Source organism: Apium graveolens, chromosome 4, assembly GCF_009905375.1.
Source record: "Apium graveolens cultivar Ventura chromosome 4, ASM990537v1, whole genome shotgun sequence".
Lineage (NCBI taxonomy): Eukaryota > Viridiplantae > Streptophyta > Magnoliopsida > Apiales > Apiaceae > Apium > Apium graveolens.
In genome coordinates, this window is record NC_133650.1 from 62,968,154 (window position 1) to 62,986,119 (window position 17,966).

At 33.5% G+C, this 17,966-nt stretch overlaps 2 protein-coding genes across 2 annotated transcripts; one reads left to right on the plus strand and one right to left on the minus strand.

Annotated features, from left to right (window-relative positions):
* Nucleotides 1-8,996: 8,996 nt before the first annotated feature.
* On the minus strand, nt 8,997-13,481 carry LOC141718016 (plastoglobule-localized metallopeptidase 48, chloroplastic). Its single transcript, XM_074520345.1, has 9 exons — nt 13,171-13,481; nt 13,018-13,075; nt 12,272-12,339; nt 11,566-11,745; nt 11,299-11,395; nt 10,532-10,641; nt 10,299-10,432; nt 10,032-10,215; nt 8,997-9,262 (listed from the first exon to the last, which is right to left on the minus strand). The coding sequence occupies exons 1-8, from the start codon at nt 13,363-13,365 to the stop codon at nt 10,080-10,082; spliced, it is 978 nt and encodes a 325-aa protein (XP_074376446.1). The 5' UTR covers nt 13,366-13,481; the 3' UTR covers nt 8,997-9,262; nt 10,032-10,079.
* A 94-nt stretch (nt 13,482-13,575) lies between these two features.
* On the plus strand, nt 13,576-16,550 carry LOC141718017 (transcription and mRNA export factor ENY2). The gene is made up of 5 exons (XM_074520346.1): nt 13,576-13,708; nt 13,801-13,888; nt 14,089-14,183; nt 14,521-14,597; nt 16,127-16,550. Coding segments are annotated over exons 1-5 (336 nt in total). The 5' UTR covers nt 13,576-13,706; the 3' UTR covers nt 16,201-16,550.
* The last annotated feature ends 1,416 nt before the right edge of the window (nt 16,551-17,966 follow it).

A 17,966-nucleotide genomic window follows, 5' to 3' on the forward strand; every position in this document is an offset into this window, starting at 1 on the left:
AGAATTAATTAGGCATAAAAGGGATTTAGTAGATTACTAAAATGCCCTTGCCTTTGATAGTTTATAAACACCCCCCCTTTTTCTTTCTTTCTTTCCCGTGAGCACCTTTTCCTCCCTCTCCCTCATTTTCTTTTCTCTCTCACTCTCTCTCTCGAACACTCTCACTCTCTCTCTCGGCTCTCTCCATCTCTCTTCTCTCTCTCTTGCATGCAACACTCAAACCTCACTCAAACTCAAAGATATTGCTCTCTTTAGTCTCTATTTTCGGTATACATCTCAATTTCCATTTGTATGTAAGTGTTATGTAAGTGTTTTGATGTTGATCTCTATGGTTATGTTCAAGGAAATTGATTTCTTGATACAAAACTATAAGAGTGGATTCAAGTGGATTATGTGGTTTAAAACTCAAGAGGAGACCCGTTTCGGGCTCTCTTAAGTTCGACCACCACCGGCTATGATCCAAGGAGAGCCGGTGGAGTTTTTATGATATGATAATTTAATTTTTAAGCTTTGCATGTTTTGGTTTCTTGAAGGTTTGAAAAAGTGTTTTGTATTTTTAGAAACTCGAGTATATGATTGATAAATGGATTGCATTGATTGTTTTAAAAAGAGAAATTGGATGTGTGTAAATGAATTGTTGCTTAGAAAATCAAAAATTAAGGTTTGCATGTTGGGTTATAATTCGGCTTTGTGCTAATTAAAAAGGGGAATTGAATTTGATGACTTGATCTTAGCTTATTTAGTATATAAAGTAATTGCATGTTAGTTTTAAAGAAGATCAAGTTATGCATGTCAATGTTTAGTCCTTGAGTTGTGAATTTTGGATTTTGCCGAATAGAAAATGTGTTTAGAAGGGATTAATTTGATGATTAAGTGGATGCATGTTGATTGAATGAATTGATTAAAGTTGAAGTCACTAGGTAATGCTTGGTTTTGGTGTTTAATGAATTGAATGACTAAGTAAAGGTTTAAAACAAGTTGGGAATGTAATTTAAGACTTTGCATGTCAAAATTTATCCTTGCATGCATGATTATTTGAAAAACCCGAATGGGTCTTAGGCTTAAAAAGAGAATTAAGTTGATTTTTGCTAAATATCTTAGTGGCTAATGAGAACTTGATTGCATGACCATGATTGGGTGGTGTTTATGTTCGAATTTTTGATAATCAAAAGAAGGTGTGGATTTTCGATTCTTAATGTGATTATGATTCGGATTTTTGATTAAGAAGGATGAAGTTTAATTGCGTAAATGACTCTTGCGATTTATATTATTTGTGTTTGATTATATGAGATTGAAATTGAGTATACGTGGTTGTGTTTTATGTGTATGGCCGAATGGTATATAAGTAGAAAAGCGACTGATTTGATTTCCAATACCTTGCTAAGTGATTGCATGTTAAATCCTAGGAGATATGTGATTCATTTGTGTGATTGGTTGTTGTTATGGTTCGAATTAAGGAATAAAAGAAAAAGGGAATTAAATGGTTTGTTATTAAAGAACTATAAGTGACGGTTATGGTCGCAAAAGGTTTAGTTGTGAATAAATCATGTACTCGTAAGAGTTATATTGGTGTGATTTGAGAAATGGTTAAGGTCAAGCAAGTACGTGTCGATCGATAAGTATATATAAAGATATAAAGGTTAAGAGTAAAATATATATGACGTATGATGTGCTATGTGATTATATGTATAAGCTATATTCGTATACTCGAGTCAAGGATATAATTGAGTTATCGTATTGAGTGATCGTTCTGGGAACGAGAGTTGAGAAACTGATTAAGGTTTTGGTTTTTTATTGTAGATTCGGAGTGTGAGGGCATTCAGGCTAGGAAAGGAAAGGGTATACTAGGTGGCAGTAGTTCAACCTTCAGGATAGCAAATTCAGGCAAGTAACTCACATTACTTGTGAAAATGATTATAGAGAGGTTGATGTTCATACCATGTATAGTATGAAGTGCTAATTAATGAACCCTGTTAATGACTTGAGATATCCTGTTTTGATTCTGATATACTGTTATTGATAAGCTTACTGATTCAACCCTTTGATAACCTATCCTTTCTATTCAAGTTATTTATTAAGACATGAATTGTATTGAACCCTATAATTATCCTTGCGAACCCTGTTTAATGATACTTTATTTCTTGATCACCCTATTGGTCCCTAAACAGATGTTGATTCCTCTAACTTAAGTACCTTGTTATCCTTGATACCGAATCCTTAAGAATTGTTCCTTGCTTATCTTTGAATCACTCCCTGAACTTTGTTTTCTTAAAATTTGACTTAAGAATGAGTTTCGACTCGAAAGAGTCTGAATGATTTCATATTCTTGGTAATGATAAAATGGATTTTAGAAAACCTATTTGTTTTCTTCCAACTCAAGGTTTTCCAAACGAATTCTTGATGGATTGGATTAGGACGTAAGAGGCTAGTGGGACTAGTCCAGTCATGGTAAGAGGCTAGCGGGGCTAGTCTAACTTAAGGCTAAAATTATGCCGATTGGTACCTTAAAGACCGGATGGAGGTCGGTACGGGCTGATCACCCGTATTATAATGAAATGGAAAGATAAAGTGATCCAATCAAGGGTTCTAAATGATTATTAAAAAGGGAACTGAAACTTTCTGTTCAGTAAATTGATTCTTGAAAATGAAAATGGTTCATTATGTTAATGTGAAGCTTAAAGCTCGAGAACCCTGATTCTTAAATCTGGTTATCATATGATTGATTCCATATAATGAAATACTGTTGCTTTCCTCTTTTTGAAAGATCTATTCTGATCCTTTAATGATTTGTGATGAATGTCGGCTTTCGTCCTGCATTGACCGTGTTCCTTGAAAGCCCCACATTATCCTTCAAAACCTTTCCTTAACCCAAAAGCTGGAAATCTGCCACCTAGAACAAATAAAGTAGAATGCCCTGAGTTTGGTAAAGTATATTGTGGATTGATATCGTAGAACTGCTTTATAGTTACTTGCTGAGTTTTATACTCATATATTTTGTTTTAATCTAACCATGGCAATTAAGCAAGAAGATGGCCAGGCTTAGGCGCACTGCTCGTAAGAGCGTACCTGGTGGTCCCTATCGTGTTGAGGGCTTCCGGTTGCCAGAGCAGGTAGTGGTATTTTTGAGTGAGCACGCGCCTAGAGGGAAATCTGTAAAGATACAATGGGTTATCTATCGGTTTCCAGCCGGAATCGATATTGTCTATTTAATAATATTTTGGGGTTGTAAGTTATATTTTATGATTGGTAGTTGTAATCTTGTCTCATACTTTATCCTGCTGATCCTGTTAGTAGTTAATTGGGGTTTATGCTTATTTAATTATTAGATTAAAGGTGTGTGAGTCCTCATTTCCTAACCCGGAGATTGAGGACGTCACAGTCACTTTCAATAGATGTTTGAATTGATTATTCGTCGGGTACATGATCATCCGTCGGGTTGCCTTGTTGATCATCCGTCGAGTAGCATTGTTGATTATCCGTCGGGTAGCTTTGTTGATCATCCGTCGGGTAGCTATTTGGCACTTGACTTCATTTCATTTATGCAGAATTACAAGACATCATCTATGTACAATTAATCAACCTATTCTGCATATCTAACTAAAGTCAACATGACTTATATGCTACTATAGAATCTAAACAAAGGTGTTTGCAGAAATGTGCTACATGACTTATTGTTACATAAGCTACTCACTCGATGGATGTCAAATCATCATCTGTCGGGACTATATTTGATTATCCGTCGAGTGCTACATATTTCACTAAGTTAAATCTACTAAGGTGTTTTGTTAATGAAATCATCAAGTTCACAACAGTGATGGGATATGAGTATGTTAATTTTATTATGCCCAAAATAAAATATAGATAATTGTGATATTTTTCTGGTAATTTTTGGATTGTTATATGATTTTAAAATGGTTTATGAATTTAATAATTATTTTCTGAATAATTACAAAACTATTTTATAAAACCGGGAATCATCCAACTTCAACCATTTTTACGTTTTTACAACCCGAAATTTTTCAAAAAACTCCTTCCTAACCTAATCTGATCATTCTGAACATTTTCCGTGTTTTAAGTTTTTCGATCCGGATTACGGTTTGACCCGTACGCGTCCCAGCGTACAATACGATAATCATTTCGATAAATCAACAAAACCCGTATTCTCAAGAGACGGGAAATTATTACATTATTTTCATATAAAGTATTTTATAAGAAGCCCGGTTTGGATAATTATCCAATACGGGTATCAAATCAGATCGTTTTTACAGTTACTTAGCGGCTAAGTAACTTATTTTTCAATCCAATACGATCCAAAACGTACCAATATTCCATAAATATAAATAGCCATTTTCTTCTTTCATTTTATTCGTATAATCATAATCAACCAGTAAAAACTGATAAAATATAGAGAAAACCCTAATTAATCATCACGTTCTTGAAAATCAAACGCATAAACGAAGGCATTATCGAACTCTAATTCGAGCGTGCCATATATCAAATCGAAACTCTCGAGAAGTTCTTTCTGAATCAATCAACAATTTTAGTACAAAAATCAAGGTGATTTCTTATTTATTTATTTTAATTCAAATTATTTAATAATTAAAATATGAATTTTTGTTCTTGATGTTGTTTGTGTGATTTGATGCTTGAATCATGTAGATCTTTTCATCCTGGTCATTTTGGTATATTATATGACTAATTTGGAGTTCAATAACATGTTCAAATTGATGTTTGATTCTCGGATTGTAAAAATTAGGGTTTATAGCTTTGAATGTTCTTAATTAAAATTTAGGCGTTTCTTGTTTAGGGGTTATTAGATGAAATTGATTGCATGAATAAATAGATCGTTTAACCACAAATCGAATGGTGTAATCGAAATTAACAACCAGTTCCTGGAGAGCCTTGATCGGAAAAAGAAGCACAGCGGCGGCAGAAATTTTCCGTCGGGTTTTCCGGCCAATTTGTTGATTTATTTCACGATTCGGCGACCGCCGGCGTAGGTGATGAGGACGATGACGAAATTACTGAAATGTCCCTACAGTTTTTCCAGATTTGCATTTCAGTCCCTATTGTTTTAAAACTTTATAAATTTAGATTTATGTTTATAAAACGTACAAAAATGATATTTTGTTATTATTTTATTTTTAGAAAATTATTTTTAATTGTTTTTAATTTCAAAAATCTTTATTTTTAATTCTGAAAATTATTTTAATTCGAAATTAAATCTAAATTATTTATTTAATTGAAATTGATTATTTAATTAGATTTAATTATTTATTTTGATTTAAAAATTCTGAAAAATAGTTTCGAGCTTTAAAATATTATTTTAAATTATTTTCAAGACTCGATAAATATTATAAAATTATTTTAAAGTCATATTCGGGTGTTCAAACCCTATTATTTAATTATAAAATGATTCGAAATCCTGTTTTAATTTCGAAAAATGTTCAAAAATTTGCATTAAATTCCTTAAAAATAATTTTAACCCTGAATCATCTTTGAATAATTATTGGGATTGAATATCTTACATGCTATGTGCTATATGTGATCTGATTGATATATAATATGCCTGTATGTGCATTGTTTGACGGTTTTATTCATAACTTGCAGTCCGTACGTCGGATTTGGGTAAAACGAAGGGTAGATAGAAGCTTGTAATGTGTTGAATGAGATGAGAATTAGTATTGATGCATAAATGTAATCTTTACAGAGGAAGCGATACGTAGAAAGGGAAAACAAGTGATCAGTGAGTGGAAACCAATTAACAGTGCTAGTAAAGTAAAAGCGGATTGATAAGGCAAGTGTCCCTGAACTTTCTTGTAGTATAATTGCAAGTGTTTCTGCTCTTCCTCATAATATAATTGCAAGTATTACTAATAGTTCTTGTTCTATATTGCAAGTACTTTGAAGTACTTAACCCTAAATCCTGATTCTTATTGATCTTGAGTCGCAAGCCTGATTTCTTGTAAACCAATAATTGTTGAATTCTTGGATACAAACCACATATATACGATACTACTCCACAAATACATATCTACCACATACTGATTCTTGATATGAGATTGTTTAACCTACCAACCCTTATACCTTGTATAACAGAAGACCAATTCTTGTAACCCTTGAACCTTTGGTCTTCTACTTTTTGATTCTTTCTTTGATTGAAAACCCATCTTATGCTTTCCTTGTTACATCTTCATAAAATTATGAATCACCCTATGCTTCGAGATAAGTGTTGTTTATGTATCAGATTATTGAAATTTCATTGTTTATCATGATTGATATTATAGAATTGGATTGTTATCAAATATGGACCAAACTCGTGGTCGGACCAAATTTGTGGTTATAATAGGCCAATGTGTGCCTTGGATCTAGTATATAGAGAAAAGCTGGGAGCCTTGCTCGGGGTTAGTGCGTGACTGATCAACAGCCTAACCTTGGTTTTTAAAATAAAAGTGAATATCCAATTCTAATCATTGCTTATCAGGAAACTTGATTCCTTATATCATTTCAATTGATCATTGTTTAATCTCAGTGTTGTCATTGTGACTTGCTGAGCTATTTAGCTCACTCATACAAATCTGTTTATATTCTTTTCCAGTGAAAAAGGAAATTGGTGGTAACGAGGATCCCCAGACAAGAGTGCGAGCTAGGTATCCAGGTTGAAATGGGATAAGCTAGAAGATGATGTTTGGCTTAGTTTGTGTTGATAGTTTGTAATAAAGTTTACTTCCGTTGTAAGATAAATAAACTGGGAATTGGTACGTTTGTAACATAAATAAGGTTGTGGCTTGTGGACATACTTTAAACTGCTTCGATCCGTGAATTTTGGTAAGTAGGGTCAGTGCATATACATATTATTATATTCCTAAACAGGTTTAAATATGATGTGTGTGTATTGTGGATCCCAAACTTCTGACCCGGGTTTGGAGGGCGCCACACTAGCGGGGCTAGTCCAATATTGAAGGCCAATATAGTGCCTTAGGTACCTTATGACCGGATGGAGGTCCGTACGGGCTGATCACCCACATTATATTCAAAAGATGGATATTCCAATCGAATGTTCTATGTTTATAAAAAAGGAAAGTAAAGTTTTTAATTGTGCTTTAGGCACTATTTTTGTATTGTGTTTTGATTTGAAGTTGAAAACAAATAAGTTAAATCTTTCCAAAGTTCTAATAAAACCTACTCGAAAAATGTTGTTTGTTTTAATTACTAAGCTGTTCAGAACTATAACCTTGATCCCTTGAAACCGTATTACGGAGATCCTTTCTATTACTGTTAAGTTACTGCCACATACACATATTTAATATCTAGAACTGTTTTAATAGTTATTTGTTGAGCCTTCCAGATCATATTATTTTGTTGATATAACCTTGGCAGTTAAGTAAGAAGATGGTCAGACTTAGACGCACCGCTCGTAAGAGTGTCCCTAGCGGTCCCTTTCGTGCAGTTAGATTCCAGGTGCCAGATTAGGTAGAAGTTGGTGTAAAGAAGCGTTGGTAATTTTGAAAATGTAATAGTTGGTGATCGGATACAATTGGGTTATCTGGAATTTCCAAGTCGGAATATGTCTTTTTAATAATTTGATAAAGAGTTATATAATATTTATTATTCTGGTTGGTAGTGGGAATCTTGTCTCATACTTAATCTTTATCGGTCCTTGTAGTTCTTCGGAGTTTACTGTATTTTTATTATGTTAATTTAGTTGTAGTAAAGGTGTCGTGAGTCCTCATTACTAACCCCAAGTTTGACGGCGTCACATGGTTAAATATTAAAGTGGTCACTAACGTGAATGTCATATATCACTTTAGTCATTTATCTTAAAAGAATATTATTTGAATTACTAAAATCATAATAAATATCAAATAGATACCTAAAAATTTGTACTTGAGAATTACAAATTAATTTTATAGAGTTCCACACATTTTTCTTGAATGACATGGCAATAAAATAAAAAGTGATGAATTCTAGTATTTAAGATAATTTACATTGATTTTATAAAATTTATATACTAATCATTTTTATTTAAATCAAAAGAAATTACTATAAAATTAAAAAAATATTAGATAAATTTAAAAAAAATAACTATATTATCTAAAATACTAGAATTCATAATATTTCATTTGGTTGCGATATCATTCAAAAAAAATGTATAGAATTCTATAAAACTAATTTTTAGCTCCGGAGTACAAATTTTGAGATATTTATTTAATATTTATTATCATTTGATGATTTAAAAGATACCCAGTTAAATTTGATCTCTAAATTAATATAAGTACTCCAGTTGAATGAATGACCATTTTGATATTTAAACATTCGAGCCTTAGGTTACATATAGTAGTGCCTAGTACTCTCATTACTGATTAGGCTAGAAAAATCTATACTATATTATAATAACCGGAATGGAGTATAATTTGGTATGCCTTTTTTTTGGTTGGTATGCCTTTTTTTGATTAGTTTGGTTATCCTCATTTATGACTGTCAGATCTTTTATATTAAATGATCAGGACCGTTAGATTCAAATATTAAAAGAGTATACACTACTCAAACTCCCAGGTTCGAACCCCGCCAACAACAAATATTTATATTATTATTTATACACTACTAAAATTCCCAAGTTCGATCCTCACCAACATCAAATATTTATATTATTATTTATATACTACCCAAAATTCAAGTTTGAATCCTGCCAATAACAAACATTTATATTATTATTTATAAATATCCTCATAACGTAATAATCCAAAAAGAAATTTATTATAAATATAAAAGAAATTTATTATAAATTTAAATAATATAAAAATATAATGAAGACCCGTGCATCGCAGGGTTAGTACATGTAAATTTACAAACATTAAATTTCGAAATTTTGATAAAACTATAGAGCCTCTGTACTCCTGCACTGAGTTTACCTCCGGTTATCAGCTCTAATATTTGGCATTACATTTGCAACAAAACAGTGGAGATGTGGGGGACTGGGAAGTAGCAAAAGAATCTTTCAGAATTAGATTAAGCAATTATCTTTCTTTTAACAGTTATACTTATATACAACATCTGTTTTTACAACTTACAAGCATAGTGCTTGCTATATACAGGACTATACAACTGCTTCAATCTTTAGCAGTGGCAAAATAGTATGCAACAATACCTATCCAAATAGTAACCTGTATAGGCAGATGTAGTACTATTTAGAGAAGCTCACGCTCCGCAAAAACTTCATCTCCACAAACACAGGACGCATATGCATTCCAATATTTTGTTGCTAGATAAAAATTCGAGAGAATTAAAAACTTGGTATATAAAAGTCTGACTTCGCATATATATAACTTAATAAAAAATCAAGTAGTGCCTAAGAAATTTCTCTCAGTGCTATCTTGATTCCTACCTCCCTTCCTCTATTCTTAAAAAATATATCAACACTAAGAAAAAAAATCACAATATATCATCACTAATGTTGTGTTTGGTTAGGGAGAATGGAATGGAATTAAATGGAAAATTTGGAGGTTGGAGGTATGATTTGAAAAGAAATATGAGGGATTGCAGATTTATTATGAAAGGAATTGCTAGGAAAATGGGTGTGGTAGGGAATGGAGCTCAAATGTGGGTTTGAGTTATAGTTTCAGCTGTTAGGCATAGAATGGAAGAAGAAATGGAAGTTTAAGCATTCACCCATTTTATAGTTTAAATATCATTCCAATCCCTCCAGTTTCATTCATTCCAACCAAACACAACAAAAAAGTTTCCAATTAAAAGTAATTTAAACTGAAAATGTGTTGCTCAAACTCAATCCAAGGTAAACAATCGAGCTTAGCATTACCACCTATGTTTGCCGCTTGTGCAGCAACCCAATTATGTCAGTTCACCTTTAAACTTGCAGGTGTGATTTTAAAAAGTGGTAAATACTTCTTGTCTCGTTCTTTTTGCTACTGGATCACTAACTACTTTATACCAATAGAGTGTTGATACTCGGGCAATATGTAAATACAAATATTTGCAAAATTGAAGGAACGTATAGAGTTTAAGAAACTAACCATTGATATAAATAATTGTTCACTATGTATCGTATTGAGCTTAACTATCTATACTTTCTGTGCACCATTGATCCGAGCTGCACGGTTCAGAAGGGACATATAATCTGGGCTTTTGGACCACTCATCAATCTCACGAGCACGTAAAACAGGAAGTGGGTGAGAAAGTTGCCTTGTTTGAGCATTTCTAAAAAAAAAAAAAATTGATAAGTAACACTTTAATATACCAAATGTTCAAACTTCTGTTGTTTTAGCCTTGCTCTTACTTACCTTATATACCATCCAACTGGACTTGAAGATGCTTTATCATAAGAGCGAGCTTGCTCCAAGAATGCATCCACATTTAGTTGATCAGCCAAAGATGGACAGCCCCCAGCTAATTTCATCAGTACGGAGATGACAACCTCTTGTGGGAATTTCAATAATAAAATGAATAGTGAAAATAAAAATCCCTCAACAAAAATAATTGGCTGGATGCAGAACAGATTCTTAATAGTCTATACCTTTGGGTCTTGAACAACAAGGAGAGCTGCACGATCACAAGTAAGCTCTGCTGCTCGGAGCCAACGAAATAGTTGTTCTTCCAATCTTTGAGCTATTATTCCACCAAGCCCTGCTCATAACCAGATTATACTATCATAGAAATCCAATATTTGTGGAAAGAAAAAATCAGAGTAAAAATTCATATCAAAAAGTACATTGGCAAGTGGCTCAGTGCATTGATTCTGAAGTGACTTTGATCCAGAGTAGATTAACAGTTAACGAATATGAAATGTACAGGAATAATTATGAAATTAACCTCATTTGTAGGTGTTGCATTAACCTTTAAGATCCTAGTCAGGAAGGTACTTGCTAAGTAAGTGCAACAAAACTCTTTTCCTTAATGTTCAAAAAACTCTAGATAAGCCTCATAGATATCAAAAATTGTTTCAAGCATTTGATGTGCATTACTCCGCAAAACATACATACATCACGATCAACAATAAACCCAAGCATAAACTCCTAATAGAGTACTGCTCTCTGCAGCCAATTACAAATTAGAGAGAGAATTCAAATGTGATTATCTGTATATTTTTGCAGTCAATTGACAATTTATCATCTCAGAACTGGTCAATATAAAACTTTGAAAACATCTTTATAGCGTAAAATATATATTAGAAGAAACTATATTCTACCTTATATCTAGGACTTCAGATAATCCGGTACATTATATGTTGATGAACAATAACACAATGAGAGAACAAGCATGTGTAGAAACAAAAGTACGTACCAGGAATGCTATAGGCCCCAAGGGTAAGAATGTTTGCAACTGTCAACCATACACCATGGTCACATTTAAGGTGACCTAACTCATGAGCCAAAACTGCCTGATTTTAACATAAAATTATTTAAAAGATTACATAATTTTGTCGTAAAAATCTGAGGATCAAATGATTTAATTGACCAAGTACACCAGATATATTCTAAAATGAAAAGCAATTATTTATACAAGTATTAATGAACGAAAGCATGTTCATAACATAGGGAGAAGAACCACCTGCAGCTCCTTCCTGGTCAAAAGCTCCACAAGGCTTGTATGAACAACAACAAATGGCTTTTTACCACTGACGGCTAGAGTATAGGCATTAGGTACAGGACTTTGACGAATGTAGAGATCAGGTGCCTCAGTTTTTAGTACTCCAGCAGCCTCGACCATTAAATGATGAAGTTCAGAAAGCTGGCCCAACATATAGAGTTAAAAGGCCAATATATGCTTTGCACTTTCCAGGACAAAATGTTTCCAACATGGAATATGAAATGACAAACACCCAGTAAAACAATATCTTTTTTCTCCACAAGACATAAACTAAGATGTAAAATGGATTGATGGACTAAATGAGGAATATTAAGAATATCAATTAAGGACATTTGAATTAAGTTCTGAATCACTAAAAAGGTGTGTTGTCTATTGAGCATTATAGGTTATATGTAGGGGGACATTATAATTAATTATGGAGAAAACAAGATCAAAACATATGTCCTATATAAATTCATTTCTAAGCTTTGGTGTAGGACTTGGCAAACTCAAAAATGGTCCCAAAGCACAAGTAATTCATACTAGGTGCTTGTTCGGAGCATATGGATATTATGAGGGAAGCAAATTTTGAATGTTAGATATCTCCAAAAGCAAGATGATAAAAGCATTCTTATGATGCCCTTAACTCACTAAATAAGTAAATAATGTCTATTATGCAGCAACTGACCTGATTTTCTGAAACAAGAACTGATGACCCTATATTCTCAAGAACCATGACCTGCTCTGCTATGGTACCTGCCTCCAAAGTTTGAGGAAGAAGTTTAATGATCAAGCAACTGTTGGCATTATGGTCATAACCCAGATACGACACTTGAAAAAAGATCAACTTGAAGTATCCGAGTCACACCAGAAGTGGCTAGATTAAGGTTAATATAATTAGACAAATACCAGACACGAATACAGTTGACATACATAAATAGTTTTGATTCAGATGTATTAGTACTACTGTACGTAGTTTTTTGTATTTCCACTTGAATACTTGATCTTAAACATGAGAAATATTACAGGACTAATCAGTGACATAATTTTTCGATAATCATTCACAATTTAAAAGTAGATGGAGAACTTTAACCTCTACACAAATATGTATATATTATTTCCGAAGTGTGTAAAATTTTATTGTTTCCTCAAGTACATTTTTAATTGACATAGTTCATATTGTTTATCCTAGTAAATGAATTGTTACAGTCTCCATTAGCTGAAAATGCAAACTGCACATTTCTCCCTTAAATTGGAGTTAAGAGCTAAGTAACAAGTGATGCGGAACAATTAATTAAAAAATAGATCATTATTCATTTTATGACATTAAACTTGCAATTTGTGCATATAGTTCAGTTCAGAGAGATGAAGTAATATCTAAGTCATTATAACATTACTGATCATGACAAAGGAGAAACTAGAATCAGAAATTACCTAAAAAAGCCTTTCCGATATCATTTAGACCAGGAATTGCCCGCAGCAACACCGTATTCTGCACCACCACATATACAAACACTATAAGACATATACAAATTTTGTAGCATAGTAAATACACAAAATATGATAAGCAAAAATGAGTGGACCTACCTGTTTATCAAGTGGATGCCTGAAATCATCCGCATCGAGACTCGAAAATTTAACAGCAGAAGCAGAGGCTCTACAAAACTTAACTCCGCGGTTTTTCCTCGCCAATCCAATTCCAACAGGAAATGAACCGCAATACTGAGATTTACTGATCAAAGGTGAAACAAAACTAACAGAAGCATATGAAATTATAGCCATCGAAATAAATCTAAAACCGAAACGTACAAAAGAATACAAGCTAATTTCTAGTAATCTCCACTACAGAACTAACATTGATAATCAAAATTACGTAGTTGAGTTTGTGTCCACAGCCGTACTCCTTGGTACTTATTTGCCGCCATATCGTTTTCCATTAAAAACAGGTGAAGGGTAAAATCGTCATTTGACAGGAGGGTAAAATCGTCATAAAAGCAAATATTTGTAAACCACGTCGTTTAAAGTTCTTAGACAGCACTTGTAAGAAGGCTTTTTGTTTTTTGCCTGGGGAAGAGAACAATTAGTCGCAAACCGAGAAGCTTCTCGTTTGATTTGTGTTGAACATGTATATGCTCCCTCTTCCTCCTGAATCTAATATGTATGTATGTATATATGCCTGTGTTTGATTGTGTATGATGAATGATGTTATATAAACAGGAGGCACTCAGTGAATCGACCTCCCACGCCAGATGTAAGTGATGAGCAAGAACCACAGCATTCACTTCCTGATGTTATCAACATTAAGGTCCTCCTGTTTCTCTTTTGTTTTCGATTTACGCTTTTCGATATTCGATAACTTTTCGATTAGCTAGGGAATTTGTTAAATTAGGTTCTGTGTTTTACTTTTAAGGATACGCTATGAAATTTATGGATTTGTTATGGTTAGTTTTATAAGTTGGGGTTTATATGTTATGAGTTCTTGTGTGTGACTAATTGGCATTGTAGATGATTGAGAGTGGAGAAAAGGAAAGGTTGATGGAGCTGTTGAGGGAACGGTTAACTGAATGCGGTTGGAAGGAAGAGATGAAAACTCTATGCAGGTTTCCTTTTCCCCTTTACTTTTTTCCTTTAGGAGTTTCTGTTATGTATCTTAGGTTTTGGTAAATGTTTTTATTTCTGTGTGATATATGTGTTCTTATTAATACCTGAGTGGTGGCAAAGGTTGTCTTTGTGCTAAAAGTGGTTAAGAGTTCCATTCTTACCTCCCCTTCCCGGTGTACCTGAAAACATATCAACCATTTTAAAGATAAAAATGACTTTTTGGAGATGTTATGATGTAGGAGCAACTTTATTAGGCCAACATTCTTGAATCATTGTAGTTTTAGTTGAAGTTTGGTAATGATTCTTGTTAATTTTTTTATTACTTGGTCTTCTTAGGGCATATATCAAGAAGGAGGGAAGGGATAATGTTACCCTGGATGACCTTATTCAAGCGATTACCCTAAAAGGCAGAGGTGAGGTTTTTATGCTTTGCACAAGAATGAGCTGGTAATTTATACAAATGAGTTTATTTTCTTCCTGAATTGAGCCCTTTAATTGGGATCAAGCATATGTTTGATGATGCTTATGGAGTTTTTTGATCTTTCGGAACTACGATTATCCCATTACGACGTTTTGCAGTTTTAGTTTGCAGTGTTCACTTTTCACATATTGTAGTATTGCAAATTTTGTATTATTTTGAAATAGCATTAATAATTTGACAAAAAAATGGCGTTAATAATAAATCTCAAAATGAATTTGTACCTAGGGTGCATTGTTATCACGAAGACGACTAGTCGACGACTAGTCAGCAACTAGTCGACGCGAAGATACTCAGGCGCCGAGAGTCTCGAAGCCCAACTTGTCGTCGACTAGTTAACGTGAAGGTCGCCCAAGAGTCTCGTAACCCGACTTGGGGTCTTCATAACAATAATTGTAGTGTACCGTGCATATTTTGAACCTCCTATTCTATTACTTTTGATTTATATTATTAAACTAACATGTTCAATTATATTATATATTAAATCAAGTAATTTTATGTATAATGAACATTTTGTCGACTTTTTACGACTAGTTGAGCTACTTATCGACTAGTCTTCACGAAGGTACTCGGGCGTCGAGGGTCGACTTGGCGCCGTGATAATCTTGCTAGGGTGTGACAACCCGGGTCAAGTCCCGATATCGAGTCCGAAATAAGCCAAAGCCTATGGGTTACAACTAGCCCATCACAGGCCCCCAGCCCATATGTCCAAGATCACATATGACTAGCCCACCACAAGCCCCAAAAGATCATGATTTGTTGGTGCACATAGTAATAGTACTTTGCTTTATAAACTAAACAAAAGTCCCAAATATTCTCGATGTGGGACTGAGGTGTTACATAGGGTCCAGGGTAGTATGCAGATTTTTCATTGTAAGTAAGTTTAAAGAGAAACAATATTTGACGATGAATATCTTAAAGCCAAAGCATGAAACTTTGTAGATGATTTAGCATATACTGACTATAGTACAATACATTTGGCTGTAATTAGCCTTTGATGTGAAACAACTCCGAAGATACAAGTAAACCTGTGAGTGTATGATTATTTTCTGAGTTTTTAAAGTCCAGCTTATCTGGTTGAAGTCTTAGAGTCCGTTGTATGCAATTTTCTGATAGTGAATCAAACATGTTATGTACGGTTCATGCCTTTTACTTTAGCTGGTACATCTATCTATACAGGATAAAACATTACATTACTGTTTTGAAATTAAAGCCAGCAATCCTTTATTTAGAGTATATTACATGCCTTTTCGACTCTTGTACTACCTATGTGCTAAGAAATGTAATGAGCGCCTGTTATGCTACTTTTTGCTAATCCAGTGTCTATTTTAGTTTCTCAACTTACTGTGTAAGGATAAATCTCTTAGTTGTCACTAGTTTTGGTTTTGAACTTCGGTGGCCTATTTCCTTGCTCATTTGTATTTAAAGCTTCATACTTGTCCCTAATATATTTATACTTTGCAGCTGCAGTTCCTGCTTCGGTAAAAGCTGAACTGCTACAAAGAATTCAATCTTTTCTCGTTTCAGCTGCACTCTGAAGATGGAACTGGAATGAAGGAGCGTCGTCAGAATCCATTATCTGTTGTATCGCACAATATGTGCGTAAGCTTTCTTCAGTGCAATGTATTTTCGTCAAATCGCACTACTGATGGGAGAAATTCACTTCTGCTAAATATAACCTCCAAGGTGGGGGGCTAGTTTCTCAGTTGATAAGTGTAAGTCCACTGCTATTCTCCTAAAAGAAAAGTCCGCTTGAGGGCAGTTAGATTGCATAGATCTATATGTACTTCGAGTAGGTACTTATGTGAGAAGTTTGTGGGAATGCTAGTATTCGATATAACAGGTTCTTAAAATTTTTAGTACTCTATCAAGATATTTTATGATTTAATGATTGTTTTAAAATTTTTGTTGGAATAAGTAGGGCTGAGCATTCGGTTCGGTTAACCGAATACCGAACCGAAATTACCGAAATTACCGAAATATATTAAATAAATATATTTATATATATATAATATGTATAATATTTTATTATTTTTCCTATTTTGCTAACCTAGGTCTTTTTTCAGTTCAATTATGACTTTATGAGTTACAATCCGCTGTATCTATTTTCTATATCCAACTTCTTATCTTCTTCTTCCGTTCTTCGCCTCTTCGGTCATCTCGTTTTGTACTTCTGTTCATCACTTCTTCTCTCTAGCCTGGAGCGGTGGAGCCTGCGGAAACTGGAAAGCCTGGATCCATGACTTTATTTTGTTAATTCTAAAGACTTATTTCTAGCCACTAGCTAGTTGCAAACTTGCATGTGCTGAAATTGAGACTTGTTGGCTTGTTTAATTAAGATATTCAATTAAGACTTGTTAGTTCATAATTTGTATAATTTGTTTACACAAATTAATGATTTGTGTTCTTTTATTCTTTTATTGATTTGCAGCACAAATATGTGCATTATTGATTCATATACAGTGAGTCTGCAAAATAGGCCCTTGTTGAAACGTCCTTGTAGTCTGTAGAGTGTAGATCTCCATTCCGTCTTTAAATTTTTTTAAGATCTAGTTTTGTCTGCTGATTTGCCATCCTGCTGGTCAAAAACTATCAACTATTACAATCGTGTTTGGTCCCTTTCACTTTCTTATGTTACATTTTCATGCCTTTTTATCTCATTTGTCTTCTTAGTTCTTATAGTAAAGTTCTGATAAATTTTAGGTCCCCCTTGTTTTAAAATTCTAGTTTTATAGAGAACATGATTTTGTTGAAATTCTATTGAAACCACAGCAACAGTAACATATATGTGACCGTTGTTATATATTAAATTGCGACGTCCATCTTTCCTGAATAGCTGCTCATTATTTCAGAAGTTCTTAATAAAGATTACAGTTGGCATTCAGCTAGTAGTGTGTTATAGCTTGTTATTTTGTTTCATTTGTATAATTTATATAGCTTGTTATTTTGCAAATTTGGAGGATATTTTGTTCACATATCAGATGATGCATGCATAAATTTTGCAGACATTCCTGTAGCTCAAATTTTGGATCAACTGTCTATGTAAAATTCAGTTTTTTTTTGTAATTCGGTTTTTCAATTTGGTTTTCGGTTTTAACCGAAATAATTAATTTGGTTTGGTAAATAACCGAAATTATTTCGGTTCACTAATCGGTTATAATTTCCCCCCTTATTAGGTATTCGGGAGCCGAACACTAATCGGTTATAATTTCCCCCCTTATTCGGTATTCGGTAACCGAATAATATTTCGGTCCGGTTCCCGAATGCTCAGCCCTAGGAATAAGGCCGTTGCTTGTCTATTACG

Excerpts from the sequence above, each read along its gene's own strand:
- LOC141718016 (XM_074520345.1), bottom strand. The coding sequence starts at position 13,365 with ATGGCTATAATTTCATATGCTTCTGTTAGTTTTGTTTCACCTTTGATC. Across the intron at positions 13,076-13,170 it reads GGCATCCACTTGATAAACAG|AATACGGTGTTGCTGCGGGC; the intron begins GTAGGTCCACTC and ends GTGGTGGTGCAG. Across the intron at positions 10,642-11,298 it reads TGGGGCCTATAGCATTCCTG|GGCTTGGTGGAATAATAGCT; the intron begins GTACGTACTTTT and ends GGTTATGAGCAG.
- LOC141718017 (XM_074520346.1), top strand. Across the intron at positions 13,889-14,088 it reads CTGATGTTATCAACATTAAG|ATGATTGAGAGTGGAGAAAA; the intron begins GTCCTCCTGTTT and ends TTGGCATTGTAG. Across the intron at positions 14,184-14,520 it reads GAGATGAAAACTCTATGCAG|GGCATATATCAAGAAGGAGG; the intron begins GTTTCCTTTTCC and ends TGGTCTTCTTAG.